Genomic DNA, 19,725 nt, shown 5'->3' with positions numbered 1-19,725 from the left:
GGAGATTTGGAAACCATTAAAATACCAAATTTAATCATGCATAGTTTTTGTTGACACAAATATGTGTTATGATTGTGGACACCTTTCAACATAATATCATGAAAATATAAACAAATAAAATACTTACAATTTGAAAGATCATATTCAGCTAAATCAAATATATTTAATTATATGCTCCAAGACTATTAATAAACTTTAAACAAATACAAAACAAAATGAAAAATAAGAAATATGCACTTTTCATTTCTACACTCCGTTTGAATTAAGATTCTTTCTAAATTGGTCAATGCTTCACCTTGATTCGATTCAAATTCCGATGTTATATATTCTCCAAGCTTTTATAGTTAGACCGTAAAAGGTAGTTTCCTTGAAGGAAAAATGAAAAAAAAATCGCGGGCCTAACTCACAAAATTAGAGTCCCTCGACATCCTTCCCCCAATTTTATTATCGATTGTTTATATTCTGCCGAATCAAAGCTCGAAAGAACAAGGACACTTGCGAGACTCGTTATCATCTTCGTATAACAATTTCTCAGGATTCAAACCCTCGTAACAATCCAACGCTCTTGAAAAATAAAAGAGAAAGTCTTCCGGCGAATGGCAGTTCTGAGCTAATTCTTTTCGCGGGCATGCCAAATTTGGGGACATCGATAAATGAAAAAAGATTCTTCTCCAACTTCATTTGGCGAGCATTTTAGCGGGGGATGGAAATGGTGGGAATGATGGCGGGGAAGAACTCCCATCTACTCTCTCTGCTAAACGTTGCTGAAAATCATGCAGAAGCAGGTCCAAGGATCGAATCCCTTAAACACGTCAAGGACATTTTGCTACTTCAAAGGGAGAGGGACCCCGCTTTGTTACAAGAGTTTGTGGCTCATTTGCCCGATCTGCAGACGGCGCCTTTTAGTTCCGTGCGGAAATATTTAGCCGAGTATGTTGTAGCTTACTTTTCTTCTAGTTTTTTTCTTATTATTTTAAAAGAATTCATTTTTTGTCGTTGGATTTTTACAGAATTTTCCATATTGTTTGGTTTCCTCTATTTAATTCACTTGTTGTCAGTAAACTGTGTATTAAAACCTCCCTCAGAATTGAAACGGTGTGTGGGGTTTTATATGTTGAATATATTTTGAAGTTATTGAATGGTTGGGTTGCTTCTACTCTATTGGCTTGGCTGGGAACAATATTTGCACCGAAACCCTCAGAATTTAAATTCAGCACTTTCCAGTCATAGTTTAGGTTACAAGTCTTCTACTTTGTAATAGTTAATTTTGTTCTCTGTACAAAGTTGTATTTCCTCTATTGAGCTGGCATTTGTAGATTAATCGAAAGTTCGAAACCCTCAGAATATGAATTGAGCACATACTAGTGATTTTAGGCCTATAAATATGTAAATTGTTTTTTTCTACATACATTGTGGTAAAAGTAATTGGAGTAGCACGTGATTAAAGCTTTTTTCTCACTCTTTAAAAAATTTAGGGTTTTCTTGTGTATATGTTTGCAAGTTCTTCATAGCTCAGTTATAATTTTAAAATTTCAAAACAAATGTTGGTGATTAAATGGGAGGAAACTGAAACTGCACTACTTTATTTCTTCTAGAAGGAAGTTATTTTTTTAATCATCTGAGGAAGTCGTCAAGTTCCATCCTCTTTGGTTTGTAAACATACATGGATGCCATAGGGTAGAATTTTTTTTGAATAATGTTTTTATTTTCAGCGATGGCATAGGATTATAGTATTATAAAAAATAATTTTTGGCATTATTAACAAAGTAAATGAAGCAGTGTAACCTAAATATATTTTTTTTGGTAAAACCTAGGGTTTTTGCATTACATATTCTTCGTAGTACAAATAAAATATTCAAAATAGAAATTGGCATTGAAAAGGGAAATAAACTTGAAACCGCATAATTTCGTTTCCTTTGGAGGAAAAGAGTTTTTTTTTCTTTGAGTTTTTATGAGCTCCTTATTACAAATTTGTTACTGTTTTTACTCATCACTTCTATTGGTCAGAAATTATGCATGTGATTTGCCCATTGTACATCAGCCAGCACTGTAACAGTTTGTGGGAATATCACCAACAAAGTGATTTATCTCTGAGTTTGAGAGGGGCAGTTCCCTTGTACGAGGATGGTTTTGTATTTTTGCGTGCTTTTTACCAGAAAGCACATAAGAAGTAGGGAAGTAAAAAGATGAGAAAAGGGAAAAGGAAAAGAGAAAAACCTCAAGTGAACTAAATGCATAGAGGAACACCTAGTTGACCGAGTAAAAATAAAAGAATTGTCTTGAAACTCTTCTCTCTAATATCAATTGAAGGTGTTAATCTTATTTGCATTTAGTTCACTTCAGAAGAGTTTTCAGTGACAATGGAGCAGCCAAAATCTCATAAAAATGCAAAGTCTTCATATATCAAATTCAGCAACTTGTGGGTAGTACAAAGATCCAAGTTTCAAATCCTAGCGTGACAAAGTACGGAAGAGAGAAAACGTGAGATGCAACTAATATGGTTATTGGGCTTGATTAAGTTTCCACTTTACAAGATGAAAATCAGATTTTGTAAAAAGAAAATTATCATTTCCACTGATGAATAACACTGAAATCCATAATGTCATTTTGAAAACCTAGCAGCTCTTGGAGAGCCTATTTCTTTTCCTAAAACTGCACGCTACTAATTAAACTTAATAATCTTTTCATTACAACTTTCTCCAGTCTATTTCTTACATTGTGTGGTGAAATTGCTTGCCTGAAAATAATCCCCCTTTTACATCAATCAAAGCCTTAAGTGCATTTTGCATGTTCTTGGTACATAAATATCTTGGCACTCTTTATTGAATTATATAATTCTAAAAACAATAAATTAAAACTCATTGTGTAAAGTTGGACATAGCCTAAACGTGGACCCTTTTAATGACAAAGTACATAAATCAGATTTCCCTAGACAGCCTTTTGACCACTTGATGATGGACAAAGATTGAGCAGTGAAGTGGAGGATTGCCATGCTAGTTCCTTACCCCTTGGGCAACAGAGTTGATGAAGAGTGTGTAACATGAAGTTTCACTACTGCCAGATCAATTACATGAACTGCAGTTGAAATTACATCTCTTTTTCTTCGAATGTTTTCCCATAGGAAGTAACTTTAACCCATAGTTCCGCGGAGTTTCCTAGCGGGGGGATGGGGGATGCAAGGACAGGTTTTGGGGGCCAAGGGCCTAAATTTGGGGACAACAGGGAGATGGCAGTGGAGCGGCGATGGGGGAGAGGTGGTGGGGGAGTGGTGCTGATATTAAAATAGAGGTGAATTGAAACATTCAAGGCAAAATCTGCAATATAGCATCTTTGTGTGTGCCCAATGAAAGGCCAACTACTTTTGACCAAGTTAAAGGTTGCAATTAGTATGTAATGGCATGTGCCATATAGCAAGTGACCCGGTGGCGTTCCCGAGAGAGGTGGCGGAAGTAGTGGTTCTATGAGTGGATGTTCCCCCCAAGTCCCCAAGTCTCGGAAATGTTCCCTTACAGGAGATGCAGTCCAGGCAGTTTGTTATGATGAAATCATGCAATTAAGTGCTCTTATGTACCCAACTATCAAGAATTATGGACCCAAAATTCATAAAAAGCCTTTGATTGCTCCAAAGTAGAGCAATTGAAGGTGTTGCCCTATTTACAAAATTAGAGGCTAACAGAGTTGGTTAAGTTATCTCCACATAATTGATCTTTCTGTAGATAAATATTACCCTGAAAGCCTCAAAATTGAGAGTGCTTTTCAGTGATAGCATAGGGTTTTGATCTTTTCTTCTTTCTTTTTTTAGAAATTTCATTTTGTCCATCTTGTACAGAACTTATGTTGCATCCATCAAATTGACAGCATTGTAGATTAATCAAAAGCTTCAGAATTTAATTTAGGAACCTGTCAGTGACATGAACCACAGTTGAAATTACATCCCTTTTCTTGGAATGGTTTCGCACAGGAATTAACTGTCACCACAAAAATGGAGGAAAGGTGATTCATTCTAGGCAGTTTGTCATGTTGCAGTCATGTACCTAAGTGCCTTATGTGCCCAAGTAACATTAAATATAGACCCAAAATTCATAAAAAACCTTGATTGCTCCAAAGTAGATCAATTGAAGGTGTTACCCCTATTTGCAAATTATATGGTAACAGAATCTGTTTAGTTACCTCCACATAATCGATCTTTTTGTAGATAAATGCTACACTGAAACCGCTCTTAAAATTGAGAGTGGTTTTCAGTGATAGCTTAGGTTTTTGGTCTTTTCTTTTTTCTTTTAAAGAGAGAAAGTTCATTTTGTCTATTTTGTACAGAAGTTATGTTGCGTCCATTAAACTGACATCGTTGTAGATTAATCAAAAGCTTCAGAATTCAAATCGAGCACCTGACAGTGATAGTGTAGGATTTTGGTTTTGTAAACAAGTTTCTATCCATGTTTTATGTTGTAAATGGTGAAAAAACTCTAAATACCAAGTGACCAAAATTATGTTTTTCCTCAAAATCTAGGGTTTAGCCACATATTTGTTTGCTTGTTTTCACAACACAGTTGTAGTTTTCAAAGCAAACCGTAAAAAAACTTAAGCTGCATAATCCCTTTTTTACAAGAAAATCAGGCTAGCTTCAACTGCAAAGTCTTTAATCTCCCTCTTTTTATAGTTTAGTTAAATGATGGGTTTTTTCTTCAGCTTCATGCATTTTTCCATCTTTATAAAAAAATATATTTTGGAGCATATCTCACTTTGTATTATCAATAGTTCATTTCATTGAAATAATACGGAAGTTATCACATTTGAGACACCATTCTATTGACTTTCTTGTATATAAGAAACTTCTCTCAATGGAAATTGAACATTTGCCCCTTATATTGTAGGTTTTTTATTCTTCTGAAAAATTATCGTGCCACAGTTGATATTGGTACATGCTACATGCAAAATCTTTTAAATGAAATTTTTTACAAATATCTTTTTTCATGTTGATACATTTAGTAATAGTAATTATAGTATGTAACAAACCCTATATTATTCTAAAAACTTTGGATTTTTCTTTTACATGTTCTTCGCATCACACAAAATTGCAATGCAAAAATTATGCGGGCAGGGTAAAATTTTAAATTGTGTCATATTGCCTCCTCAAAAGAAAATCATATTAGTTCAAGCAAGCACTTCGAGCTCCCTCTTCTTGTGCTTCGTAAACATAGCAGTAGCACAGGTGCCACAAAGATGGTTTTTTAAAGCAACAGTTTATTTGCCTTGTATATTTGTACATGTTTTTAATGGTGCAAGTAGAGTTTTCAAAAAAATCTTGAAATTGAAAAGGGAAAAAATGGTACTGAGTTACTTTCTTTCTTGTAGAAGACAGTCACTGCCTTTTCAACTCATGAATTGTATAAGCTTCCTCCTTTGCACTTTATAAGTAGAGCATGCATGCGACAAATATGTATTTTGTTAAAATGGAACATTTGCAAGTGGCAGTATATCGATCTGTCGTGATACACCATTATGGTCTTTCCCACAGTGATTATTGACAGATGTTGGCAAATCTAATTTAAGTAGCATGTGACCAGAGTTCCCTTTTTCATTAAGTTTGAGGTTCTGCCATGTATATGTTTACATGTTATTTATAGCACAATTCCAATCTTTAAAGCTAAAAATTGGTTTTGAAATGTGGAAAAAATTGAAATTTTCATTATAACCTTAGTTAGTAGAAATAGTAAACAGGAAACATAATGGAAACAACACGATGGAAAACAGGGATTGGAGGAGCTTCTTCATAACAAATAATTAGTAATGGTTTTCTGTATACATACAATCACATTTTCGTATTTTAAAAATATTTAGAGTTATACTGTATATGCATGAAAGTGATGAAGGATAATATGAGTGCATGAAATCAAAAGATGAAAACATCATTTTATAGCAGCAATAAAGTACTTCTTGATTGTTATGCTCCTAACTAATATTTTGGACAATTATGTTCCAGATTTAAATATTTTTACCCAACTATTGCAAAACCCAGAATTTTCCCTTTACGTTTACCCGTTAATATTGATCACCTAGATTACAAATTGAGTCCTCAAAAATGTGAGATACATTGCAGAGCTTTTCTTATATTAAATTTTTCTGAAATACATTACGGTACTGTGCTAGATCAGCAGGAACAATTTAAAATGCAATGTTTAAATTCATGATAAGCTGCAAATTGTAAAAAGTTTGGTGCAGCAAGAATCCGCTGCCATGAAAGCTTATTTGTGAATTTTGAATGAGATTGTTTTACTAGGCTGAAGGGGTTTCGTCCTTTGACTCGTGAAACCAAAAGGGTTTTTGTACTCCTTGTGAAACCGAAGGGTTTTTCTTCCTCTGATCTTTTGTTAATCCAAGGTTTTTGTCCACAGGTCTGAATGCTTGAACAAATGGGTTTAGAATAGTTTAAATTAGGGTTTTTGTGTTTAGAATATACATTATTTTTAAATTGTACTAAAATCTCACAATGTCTCATTCCACTTGTTTGTGAGGCCTCAAGAGAAGAAACATGGTCGCTTTGCACTATAGTGGTTGACCATTTCCTTGAATGATCTTTAGTGCACTTACACAGAAATTGTCTCACTTGCTTGGAGGTGAGAGGAAACCCTTCTCCTTTTGATCGTAGCTATGAAATCTATTGTAACAGTGGCCTAGAGATGGTGGGAGGACCATTGGGCTTGAAACCCTAACCACTAGATTAGTGGTTGCATGGGTGTCTTGTTCTTTTTTTGTCTCTAGGAGTACAAGTGTATCTATGCCCTTGAGATGAATAGATCTCTATGAGGGGCAAAACCCTTCTAGAGTAGATGTGGCATCAAATTGGGTTAACAATGGTGTCTTGGGTCATTTAGAGGTGGATGGGAGTGAATTGTACAAATGTGGGAGTTTAGGATTTGGGATACCTCATGACTCTTGCCACATGTTGGGGAGTTGGGATTTAGGAGTATTGCATACGAGGTACCCAAATAAGAATATATCCAAACTCGTGATCCCCATGAGATAAGATAGTCTAAAGTGTTGGGGATTGGAGTTTAGGATATCATGGAAAATGTACTAGGGTAAGGGGAAGGTCAAAGCTCTAGTTCCGATAGGTCTCTTAGTTCAAGGATTAGCGATTCAATGTTTGGGCAAAAGGCATGCTGATAAGGAAAAGTTTGATAAAGCAAGGGAAATAATGAGGTTTGGTGAAAAGTGATGGTGGGATGGACAAATCTGAAACCTTGACTAAAGAAAGGAATGGAGGTAGGAGAATCGGTGAAAGGTATGTCTAGATGGAGAAGTTTGATACTTAGATTAGAATAAAGGAAATAACGGAGTTGAGAGAAAAGGCATACTAAGACTGTAACTCAGAAACTTTGATTGCTTAGAAACTTGAACAATAAACCCTCTACACTTAATACATTTGAAACCTATGAGATTGGTTCCATTAGGCTTAACTCATTGAAAATAGGAAATGAGTTTTGGGTCGACAAAAATAATTTTTTGTAAAAGGGAATATTACATCGATGCCTATAGTTATAATCATCTTCAATCTTCATGATTATTTGAAATTGAAAGAAGGTTGCAAAAACATTTATCGGGTAGTATGATCATGGACTCGTAAACAAAACTGAATTTCTAAAGACAATGCCTTAAATATGTAAGTGCACTTTCTCCCTTGTATAGTGTGAAGGTCACGAGTCAATTTTGGCAAGGGCTTGTGAGTGATGGGGTGGGGGACATATATTATGACCTGTTAGAAGCCAAGAACTCGTAGGAAGATATGCTTCTTTTCAAGAGTGAATTGTACAAATATGGGAGTTTAGGAGTCGGGATACCTCATGACTCTTGCCACATGTTGGGGGAGTCAAGATTTAGGAGTATTGCATATGAGGCACCCAATTAAGAATATATATAAACTTGCGATTCCCACGAGATAAGATAGTCTAAAGTGTTGGGATTGGAATTTAGGGTATCATGGAAAACATACTAGGGTAAGGTGAAGGTCAAAACTCTAGTTCCGATAGGTAACAGTGTAAGGATTAGGGATTTAGTGTTTGGGCAAATTGCATGCCGATAAGGGAAAGTTTGATAAAGCAAGGGAAAGAGTGAGGTTTGGTGAGAAGTGATGTTGGGATTGAGAAATCTGGAGCCTTGACTAAACAAGGGAATGGAGGTGGGAGAATGGGTGAAAGGTATGCCTAGATGAAGAAGTCCGGTATTTAGATTGGAATAAAGGAAAAGCCGGAGTTGGGAGAAAAGGTATACCAAGAACGTTAACTGGGAAATTTTGATTTCTTAGAAATTTGAACAATAAACCCTCCACATGTGGAATATTTGAGACCTATGAGATTGGGTTCCATTAGGCTTAACTAACTGAAAATAGGAAATGAGCTTTTGGTCAACAAAAATAATTTTTCTTTAAAAGGGAACATTACATTGATGCCTATACTTGTAATCATCTTCATTCTTCGTGATTATTTGAAATTGAACGAAGGTTGCAAAAACATTTATCAGGTAGTATGATCATGGAGCCATAAACAAAACTAAATTTCTAAAGACAATGCCTTAAATATCAAGTGAACTTTCTCCCATGTATAGTGTGCAGGTCATGAGTCAATTTTGGTGAGGGCTTGGGAGTGATCGGGTGGGGGACATACAGTATGAACTATTGCCTGTTAGAAGCCAAAAAGTTGTAGGAAGATATGCTTCTTTTCATGCAGGCCACCTATATAATAATTATTTGGTAAGGAGCCATAAAAATGCAGAAGAGGTAAAATTTTCAAACAATAATATGGGTCATGAAGATTGACATGATCCTTTTTGTTTTTGTTTTGATACGAAAGAATAACAACCCTTACCCATTTTTTTTAACTACCAAAAGCAGATTTTACAAAGGCAAATTCAGACCAGACAAAATACAGACTAGAATCTGATAAAGATTACATTCCAATCAAGTGGGATCCATTTAAAGTTGTAACAAACACACTTAGACCCTTTTTGTTTGTAAGAAGTATCTTGCATTTTGTGGGAGAAGGTTTCTTTTTCTTCTTTTCCACTGTGACCCAAACTTCAGAATTTCTAGAAGATGGAACTTTCACAGAGTGTTCAGTTGTTTGCATCAGATTGCCTTTAGGGAGAGGTGCTTCCACCTCGGTAGAAGATGATTCTGGACCTGATTGGAACAGAGGAGAGACAACCTTAGCTTCCAAATCCAAGGAAGCGATTTCCTGGGGAGGGTGATCTGCTGGAGTGACATGAGTTCCCAAAGCAGCAAACTCCAAGAAGTTTTCAGAAGAATTGTCTGAAGGATGGTCAGACCGAAAATTCAGATGCTGCAGTTCAGCCCCAATACACTAAGTTGCCTGTCTAGAGGAAACAGGCCTTTACCTAGCAGAGACATATGGGGCAGTCCACAGCCAAATGCCCCATAATAAAACAATCCCTGCATCTAAGGCAACTCCTTTAAAACTTAACTGCTGCATGTTAATTCCGTTTTCAATCTTTAAACAGATTTCTTTGGGTAACTTAGTTCAATAAATCCATCCCCATTAAAATTCTTGCATATGTAGAATTACAAGAGTACCAATCATTAACCGTGAAAGAAAAATTATCATCAATTCAAAACTGAAAATAAGGTTTGCAATTCTAATCCAAAGAGGAGAAATAGAGAGGGTCTTGGTAGTTGGATTTAATTTAGGATACCAGGGTTTCATTCCAAGGAAGGCTTTATTCACAAAACACAGCCCCACTTGAAAAAGAGCATCCCTGTCAGATTGGGATTCACAAGTCATGAGAAACCAGCCCTTTGCACTAGGGAAAATTGCAATGTCATTTTGAAGAAAGTGCTTCTGGTTGAGTGGCATCCAATGGTGCAGAATGGCTAACCTAGGCCAAATTTTCGGAACTTACAGGTTAGACTCTTAGAGTACCAGCTTTAGCCAATTTTTGGTTTTAAACTGTATCTTCCCTAAATTTGACTGTCTTAACCTTGGCCTGGGATTTAGGATTCATCCTTGTAGAAAGAGGAGACCGTTGAACTAGCTTGGGCAGTTTGTTGGCTTTGTCATTTGTACCACCAATGCCTCTAGAGTGCAGTAGGAGGTCATTTGAGGGAGAGGGTGGTGCAATTAAAGCTGAAGAAGAGGCGACAGATTTGTTCAGGGCAATACTTAGAACGATGGCACTTGACAACAAGGTGCCCATTCAATTGCCAATTGACATTCCTAGGACTTGTTTGAGGTGAGAGTCTAGCAGAATCTACCAAGAGAGTGGAGGAACAATCGGGAACCACAAGGGTTTTTTGGGTGCATTTTGAAATTTTTAGAGTGACTCTGTCCTCTGACCAATTCTAGTCTTGAAGATTTATTTGAGCTTAATGTAAATGACTCTTGCCAAATTGAAATAATTAATTACATGTTGCATGCACTGTTGAAATATCAGAAACCCTCAGAAATCGCGTAAAAAACACAACCCTCGATTCTGTGATTTTGTTTTGCAAAAACCTGTGATTAAAAAAAAAATTCCGACGTGATTTTAAGTGACAAAATCCATGCGGAAAAGCGTGATTCTTCAAGAACAGGCACTCTATTTTCATGAAAAAAAAACTGTGATTTTTTAGCAGAAAGAAGAAACTGTGGTTTTTCAAAAAAAAAAAACAAAAAAAAAAACCTTCCTGCGATTCCTCCAAAAAGAACCACAAATTTCTTCTACGCAAAACCTTCAGATACACCTCAAATTTTTTTATATAAACAAATCGAACAAAATTTTTCAAATTCGCAAAACAAATGAAAAAATCGCAAATTTTTTTCCAGTTTCCTTGAAATTTCTAGGTAATTTAGCCATGATTTTTTTTGTTAAAAATTCGTCAAAAAGACTTAACCCGCTCTGATACCATGAAATAATAATAGATTGATATTCGATGATTTACAAAGGAGACGAAGGCTCCTTGAATGGAGAATTCAAGAATAAGGAGAATAGAAACACAAAAAAAACATTCTAAAAAGAAACTAAGTAGTAAAAGGAAATTACCTAAATGGCTGAACTAAATGACCATTAAATACAATAATAATAAATACTTTAATATGGTCTATTTGAAGGGACTGTCTATGTTTTGGAAGGATGAATTTAAAATTTTTGACTAAAGAGATGATAATGTAATCTTCATAATGACATGGTCGTTTATTTCCCAATCAAATCTTTCATCACAGGAATGGTAGCGCATTGCCCAAAGAGAAGGGAAAAGAATTAAGAAATTGCTGATTATTATATTAACATGTAATACTATTGTTAGAAGGTTTATGTAAATTAATATGCCGATCTTCCTCATTTGGAATCATCTTGATCTTTTTATTGAGTAAGTTCTGCAGTTTAAGAAGAAGCTCTTGGTTAATGGTGGTTGAAGAATTAATTAACTCACAATTCTGTACACATTAACCAGAAGTTTCAAGTTGCATATGCATAATGATTGAACAATTTTTGGGTTGCATTTGATGCTGCAAACACCCAATTTTTGAAGGTATTCACTGCTGTTATTTTACCTCTTTTTTGTACTTTGTCTGTGAATTTCATAGCTCCAGTTAGTTTCTTTGAGCAAAAACCAGCAATTGCCCCCAGAACAGTACTTGCAGTTATAAAAACGTTTCATCCCCAAGAACAATTCAGCTTATTTGTAGTGGCCATTTCCTGTGGTGGAAGGGTTTTGGGTCCAAAAAAATGTGAAATTTGTGTGCCTGCTGTGTTTCTTGCAACACAATTGAGAAATCATATACTGCAGAAAATATGTTAATTACTCACATGGGATGTGCTTGAGGCTGTAGAGACTAGCTTCTAAGATTGTCTATATGCTTGCAAGACCATATATGCCTCTATGGCGTGTATTTTTTTTGGTCTGTAATTGCTTTTGATTGGAGCTTTGAACCAGTGGGGTCACAATGGGGGACTCCATCCCCGTGGTGAACTCACAGAGGCATTAACACCTCCCAGATTTGTCTCTTGCTGATATCTCCTTTGTCTCCATGCTGTGTAGCCCGAGCCACCCTTCTCTCTCCATCCCTATACTCACCGTCACTGCCGCCTACACCATCCTTCTCTGCTCCTTTTCATTCCGTACCTCTCATCTCACCACATCTCCTTCCTCCACGTGTCCTCATCAGCCATCACCTTCCTTCCTCAGCCTCCCTCCGCTGCTCCACCTGCCTCCTTCCTCTGTCCTCCACCAGTCTCCTTTCTCCGTCTAGCTGCTCCACCTGCACCTGCCTTCACCTCCTTTCACCCGCTCTGCCTCCTTGTCTCTCCATCCGCCTACCTCTCTGCTCTCCGTCATCCTCCTCCTCCTGTCCTATCTCCTTCCACCACTCAACTCCTCAATTGCATGACCTGCGAGACCAAACATCGAACAGCCACACACACCGTCTATGTCCACAGCCTTGTCAGCATCGGGTGGGGGTATTAACATCCCCCCGCAAGTCTTTGTGCCACTCTGACTGCGCGTGTATTGCCTGGTCAAACTGTCAGCAGGATCACCACCTGCACGGGCCACCAGAAACTGCGTTGAGACATCCACCATTCAACAAACTGGTCCGAAGGTTCGAACCAAAGATCTACATATTAACATGGAGTTGCAACTTCTGTTGCACTGCAGGATCATCCCCTCCTCCATGGCGTTTTTGCTACATAGTTTTTACATAAAATTAATTTAAATTGATGTTGAGGGGAAAATCTGTAAGTACATTTTTCCCCCATTCTCAAAGAAAATTATAATAGCTTGAGCAGACAGTCTTTGAGTTCTGGTCTTTGCACAAATGATAAAGGGATACACTTTTGAGACAAATGGAACTTTTTGCCCTGTAACTTCATATTTTTTCATCTTCACCAGAAGTGTTGCCGATGGCGTCTCAATTTCTTGTGCCTGGAAATGCTTTTAATTCCTAGTGATGATTTTCAGGGATTTATGCTATGTTAGCATGCATACTATCTATATTTTTTTGGGACTTTTTGTAGTTGTAAGCTAGGATGGGTGATTCGGCCAAGCTTTTTGCTTTACATTTGGATGCTCTACGTCCCATTGTTGCAAAGGCTGATTGTATTTTGATGTGGAGATACACTATGCTTCCTCCTGGATATGCACATCCCTTTAAAATACGTATTCAATACTCTTTGGATACTGTCCAGGTGTGTTTCCATATACAACACAGCCCAAGTATGTTAAATAACATATTAGATATGGTTGGTTCAAATCTGAGCTGGTCCAAACAAATGAAAAAAAGAAGAAAGAGAAATACAAATGAAAAGAAAACGGCTACTGATTAGGAAGAAAACTAAAACACTTTCTTCACACATACACTCCTCGTCATCATGCTGGTATTTGGAAGATTTTTGGTTGTGAATTTTCTGTTTCAATATTTTATCTGTTATATGCTAAAAGTTTTGTATGTATATATATTTTATGAAATTGTTATTTTTGTCAACTTGATCTGCATGATATCAGAAGAAATATTGAAGATTCTGTATTGGATGTTGTACCTGTATCAGTACTTTTTATCATATCCAGACAACTTAGGATATTACCTTTGTTTATGTTGAGTTTTCTGGATGGGAATGACCTGAAACAGATAATAGTTTCCAGAATGAGAATCTTTTTGCCCAGATTATATACCAAGTTTGAAAGGTTGCCAGAGGCCTTCGAAACTAAAAGAAGTAAACAGGTGGTGAGTCTTGAGCCCCAAAAAGTCGGGGGACTGGAATGGGTGGTTCCTTGCCCATTGGGGACAATTGAGGGTGGTCCATAACTATGCATATTTGAAATGCCGTAAATTCCATGATAGTCCCTTAATCGTAGTGTGCTTCCTTGTGTAGCACAGATTATTAGTGAGAATTGATCTTTTTCCCTACGAAGTGTTATTTAAGGGAAATATTAATTTGGATGCTTCTAGTATGCTTATAATCTTATTGAGCAAGGTTGGTCTTGTTAACAGTTTAGTTTATTGTATTTCCTGTTGCTGTCAAACGGTCTAAGACATTTTTTCCTATTCTCTTCAAGTAACTTTTTACTATCCAATGTTTGGGGGAAATATGTGGGAATGTTGGGCTGCGCCTGCCTTAATGGGGTGTAAGGTAAGCTTGGAGAACTTTTAGAATTTATGAAATCCTAATTTGTTATCTATTGCATTTCTCTTTCCTTTTTTTTTGGTATATATGCATATGAATATATTTTATGTTTGGATTTTTTTTGTTGTTGCTTATGTCTGTATCTATACTCATACATTTCTGTGTGAATCCATTTGTGATATTTTACCCTAGAATTCCTGAAATAACTATTAAATTAAGTTCCACACCTGCATCTGAACCATCGGTTGGTAATATCTGTACTATTTTCGTGACCAATGTTGCGTGTTTAACATGAAATGTATATTGTAAAATGAAGAAGCGTTCATTGCATTCTGCTGATTTTGTAGAAGGTAGAAATATATCTGCAACTTTAGTTTCTTATCTTTTCTTGCAGAGGTACATCATCGTATATTTCTCCTACAACATTGTAAAATGCTTTATTTAACTTTTTTATAGAAGTATTTATGCCATGTAATTGCAAGTTATGAGATGAGAAAGTTTTAATCTATTTGTAGAATCAGTAGTGAGAATTACTGTCCAGAAGTTAGTTTGGCAGTATTTGCATTGCGATTGATTGTATTTTGCTTTCCATTCTTAGGGCTTATTTAAAATACTTTAATTTCTTGAATTTACAAGTAGCAGTTATAGGCTACAGAAATGAGTTACCCACAAAGGAGAGGTAGTTGTTAATGTTTTTAATATCCTTCAAGGTGCATTCCATAGGGCACTTAATTATATTTTTTTGGCTCTCAACTTAATGCACTATTTGACATATAAGGTTAATGTGGAAGTCAATTACCTTAATATGTAATATAAGTATTGTTGATTTCTTGTACACGAATACAAGGGTTTGTTGCAATAATAAGTATATTGTAGCTTTCGTTGTGGAAGATATTTAAATAGTGTCCCCTATCTTTTGAGATTTCAGCTGTTCAAATCCTACTGTTAGTCCTATGGTATTTTTTTGTGTCAGCAATCTTCAGGGTTTCAGCTACATCTATTATTTGCACCTCATAGGTAAATACACTAGTATTAACAATGCTAAGCATGGTGAATCATCGAATATGCTGTTAGTAAAAGTTGATCTTTTTGTGGATATGATTTAGAATTGATGTCTTTTGCAATGTTTCTGTGAAACAGTTTACTTATCATTAGGTTGTTTTTTGATCAATGACATCAAGTTTTTTTGTTGTACTACCTCTAGGATGATACAAGAGATTGGTTTGAAGAATATGGAACACTTGTCTGCGATGCTTCCAGTTTTGTTGACATTGTTAAAAGATGATGTACCAGCTGTTGTCCGTCAGTCTATTGCCAGTGGAACAAATTTGATTCGAAATGCTTTGGAACTAGTTTCCCTTCAGGTATATTGTCATATGGTTTTGTTAGTAGTTAGAACAAAAACTGAAGCGTTAGTGGGCAACTTAAGAAAATGCATCCAATTTTGTTTATTGTACAATATTGTAAATTAGGTCTTTTCAGCTTTAACATCAATGCAAATTTTCCTTGTTACTATTAGAAATATAGTTGAGTGGGTCAGAAGGCAGGTTTATCTGTCGACCATGGTCAGATGATAATGGACACAGATGGCATCAGCAGGAGGTAGGTTTGCCAGTGAGATGAATTATCATGGTTGGCTAACTGCTGATAAGAATTATATGATTCTTAGGTGAAGGAATTCAGCTTCTTATATTGGTGGCTGTCCAAAGAAAATATATTTCTGTTATTATGTTTCTTTTAGACATGATCGCTATAATTATATTTGATAATAATGAATTCCTTGAGTATGTCAGCACCCAGGCACACCTTATAGAATTCAGAATAGCTATTACATACATACCATTTAGAATCTGGAATAACTATTCTAATCAGCTTAATGCTATGTCAAAGATATAGCTCCTAAGAGTGGGTACTTGTTCTAGATGATAGCAGTATCTTTTAGGTTATCTAGTGTTGTCAGGGTGCACATGCATGACCATATTCAGGCTGCACCGTAAATGCACCCTCAACAAATACATAGGTATCAGTGTGGTTGTTAAATGCACCCTTATGCAGTGCCCCAATTACATTGGGTGCTTTTGCCTTAATTTCACGTGCAGCCCATAGAATCAATCAATAAAAAAGGAAAACAACCAAATGAAATATTTAAAACTTATAATTTGTTAAACATATAAATCCATGTTAGAGTCCCTCTTCAACTATATTTCTGAGCTTTGCATGTAATAACAAAGAAGTATTTTAGAGGAATAATTTGAGAAAGTACTTGAAGCTGATGCTAATGCTGAAAGATTTTTTTTGTTTTAAATAGGTATTCTCTGTCAACCTCCTTAAGATCCTTGTCTCTTTTGCCTATGCCATCATTTGAAGGATTGACCTTGTCTTGTTGAAATTTTGAATGAACTTTTGATTTTGTTTCATCAGGATTGTGTGGGTTTGTTCTGACTTTTTCAAGCAAAACATTCATGTTGTAAGTGATGATTGGGGCAAGTAATTCCAAAGTATGCCAAGGTTACAAGAGTACTCAAGTATCAATTATTCCGCTAGATAGTCTTTGAATTCAGCTTCTTTTGGCATGCTTATTTTTTTTCAATTTTTATTTGTATTTTAAGAAGTCAAATATAATGTTGCTGTTTGAGAGAATACCCAATGTTTTTGATTAAGGAAAAAACAGGTTTTGAGGGGACCCGAAACCCCAAACAATAGGTTTTAAGGGGCCCTGAAACCCCACAGGTTTTGAAGGGACCTGAAACCCTCAGATTTTACCAGGATCTAGAACCCACAATACAACGCCGCCAAAAAGAGTAATCATCAGAAAACCAGCAGCCCAACCATAGTCAAGACTGAAAAGACCAACCTCTAATACATGCACAAGGGTTTTATTGAGGCTCCCTTAATCTTCGACTGATACCATGGGTGTTTCCAGGCACCCATCACCTTCAAAGACACCAGATTACAACAGGTAGGCATACATTCACAATCTGGACACATAGAGTTTTGAAAGGCTCCCCTAACCTTCAACCTGCGTTTTAAACTGGCCCCCAAAACCAGCAGAGAAGGGTTTTCCCAGGCTCCCTTAACCTGCAACAAAGACCTCAGGTCGCCAAAAGAAAAACTTGTCCTTAACCAAAAACAAAGACAACACCTGGCCAGGCTGGGCCCTTGAAAACTACTAGCATCTAGCCTGCTTGTGGGTTTTACAAGGCTCCCACAACCTGAAACAGGAAACAAAAGAATAATCAAAGAACAACAGCCAAAAGGGGGATTTTGAAAGGCATCCCAAACCTTGAAGATGGGTTTTAAAATGGATCCCATAACCAACAGGAAGAAGCCCATCACCAACCAGCATTTGATCAGAACCCACCTTCTAGCACAACACCTCTCCACCTCTATAGGACAGGGAACCACTTCAATAGGAGTTGAAAGGAAAGAGACCATCAACAGAAAGAGCTAAACTTCTAACAACAAAACAAAAACCAACAACCAACAAGTATTCTCATAATGCTTTGCTGGAAAACAGGGTTTTAAAAAGGCTCCCAAAACCTTGAACATAAAGAAAGGCCAACACTAGATAGACTCTATGCTAACAAGCTTCCCTAGAATCTCCACCTCTATAGGAGAAGAGGGAAAGAAACCCAACACTAGAGAGAAAAACACGAGCACATCCGGCCTCGAAAAACAGGGTATCCAAAGCCCCCATCAAAAGCCATCCCACAAGATTCAGCCCACAACTCTTCCCCTCAATAGAAGAATGGTCCACCTCAATAGGACAGGCTGAGAAAAATAAAAGATGGCAACCTCCCAAATAGAGAACCCCTGAAGCAACAAAGCCCTCATCAACAGCTGAAGATAAACTTCCATAGCACAGCCTGAAGGGAGAGAAAAACCTCCGAATAACCTTTGCATAGGCAAAGCAGGAATAGGGAATTCCAGAAAAGCCTCAAATATAACAACGTGAAGAGCTCCCATTTTGGGCTTAAGAAGCTCACACACAACCCACTGAAAACAAGAGGGGCTAGTGCAAAGCCAAAAAAACCATCCACCGAAGACTCCACCCGGGTCCCAGACCTCCCCCCCTCTCCAAGCCAGACCCCCAACGCCGTCCAAAGAGACAACAATGAGGGCCACTCCATCTTCAGCACTGACTGATTGCATGTCCCCACCAACAGGAGGTAGAGCCTTGTCCGCAACAACGATAGTCAGAGCATAGATCGCTGTGAGGAGAATGCCTCTACACCCCCCGCAACACACCTTGTGCATCCCATGAAACAACTCCGGCCTATCACCGCAGGGAAAGCCTTCCACAGAGCCATCTCTGCCAAGGAGGAGGGAACAAATGCAGACCGCTTGGGTCAAACTCACCTCCTCACACAAACTGAACAAAGCAACGACACAGGGCACGAGAAGGAAGGAGCAGAAAGCAACGAAGAATAGTTTGCGGCACCACACATCCACCTCCGCAAACACCACGTCTGCAACCCATGCCTCGCCGCCATCATCTTCATTGCAACCAGCCTACTCCTCGCTCGAGGAAACCCTAGATCGTCCACGAACTCCTCTCCCGCTCTCCTTCATTGCTTTTTGACAGAATACCCAATGTTGATGTTGAAAGATTTTTTTTGTTTTAGCCATATATTGTGTCTATCTCCCCAAGATCCATGTCTCTTTTCGTATGTTAACATTTTTTAAGAATTCTCTTTGGTGTAGTTGGAAGAGTTAATTTTGATTAATAGTTGAGTGTGTGGGTTTGTTGTGAGGTGACTGTATAATAAAACTTACATTTTAAGTGATGACCTGAGCAAATAATTTTAAAATACATCATGGTAACAAAAGTATGCATGTACAAGTGTTTCAAAAGAGTGTTTGAATTTGAATTTCTTTTATTTGTTTCAAGTTATTTTTTATTTATTTGTATTAATAAAAACTGAAATACTAATTTTTATATATTATGTTAACAACTATTACTTTGTTGTTGCAAAATTCCAGGAAATTTTTGTCATCCCCAAAATTGTGACCCAACACTGTTATTTCTGAAACTCAAATAAAAATATTGGTCATAGTCTATGTTACTGGGTTCTCTTGTTGGAGGTCTCATGTCTTCTCCAAAATGGGTCGAGAGGAGTGGTGATGGGAGCTCGTTGACTGCCCTAGATGCTCCTAAGTGCTCTCATAGGGGCCAAAACATTGCAGGCATGATTTTTGATGAAAAAACACTGCACCTAAAATTCACCTTCGTCATTTGAATACAACTTAATTTCTCTCAAACTTGCCCTTGCTAAGCCATTTTTGCATTTTGAAAGGTAGCAGGTTTTTTTGAAGGAGATTGGTAACAAAGATCAAATGGGTGAAGGTAATTGGCACAAAGTAGATTTAATCCTCTAAGATAAGCATTTATTTTATTTTAAAAAATTTTTAACATGCTTTTTCAAGTTTTTTTAATTTTTAAGAAGAAAGAAACAATTTTCAAGATTTTTTATAATGTTTTTTCATGTTTGTTTTGAACTTTCATTAGTTTATACATATTGTAGGATTGCATTTATTTATTTATTTTTTAATTTCTTATAATAGAAAAATCAAATTGCAATTAGGGTTGACCCTCTAGTATAGTGGGAAAAATGT

At 36.7% G+C, this 19,725-nt stretch overlaps 1 protein-coding gene across 1 annotated transcript in view; it reads left to right on the top strand.

Annotated features, from left to right (window-relative positions):
* The first annotated feature begins 367 nt into the window (after window positions 1–367).
* LOC131061569 (uncharacterized) overlaps window positions 368–19,725 on the top strand; it is a 160,411-nt gene continuing 141,053 nt past the window's right edge. Inside the window, exons 1-2 of the mRNA XM_057995310.2 lie at window positions 368–930; window positions 15,314–15,473. Coding sequence (XP_057851293.1) covers window positions 704–930; window positions 15,314–15,473 — 387 coding nt within the window. The 5' untranslated portion in view covers window positions 368–703. The remainder of the gene's footprint in view (window positions 931–15,313; window positions 15,474–19,725) is intronic.

Source organism: Cryptomeria japonica, chromosome 6 (assembly GCF_030272615.1).
Source record: "Cryptomeria japonica chromosome 6, Sugi_1.0, whole genome shotgun sequence".
Lineage (NCBI taxonomy): Eukaryota > Viridiplantae > Streptophyta > Pinopsida > Cupressales > Cupressaceae > Cryptomeria > Cryptomeria japonica.
Note: the sequence above shows the minus strand (reverse complement) of the source record. Positions and strands in the feature narration are given on the sequence as shown.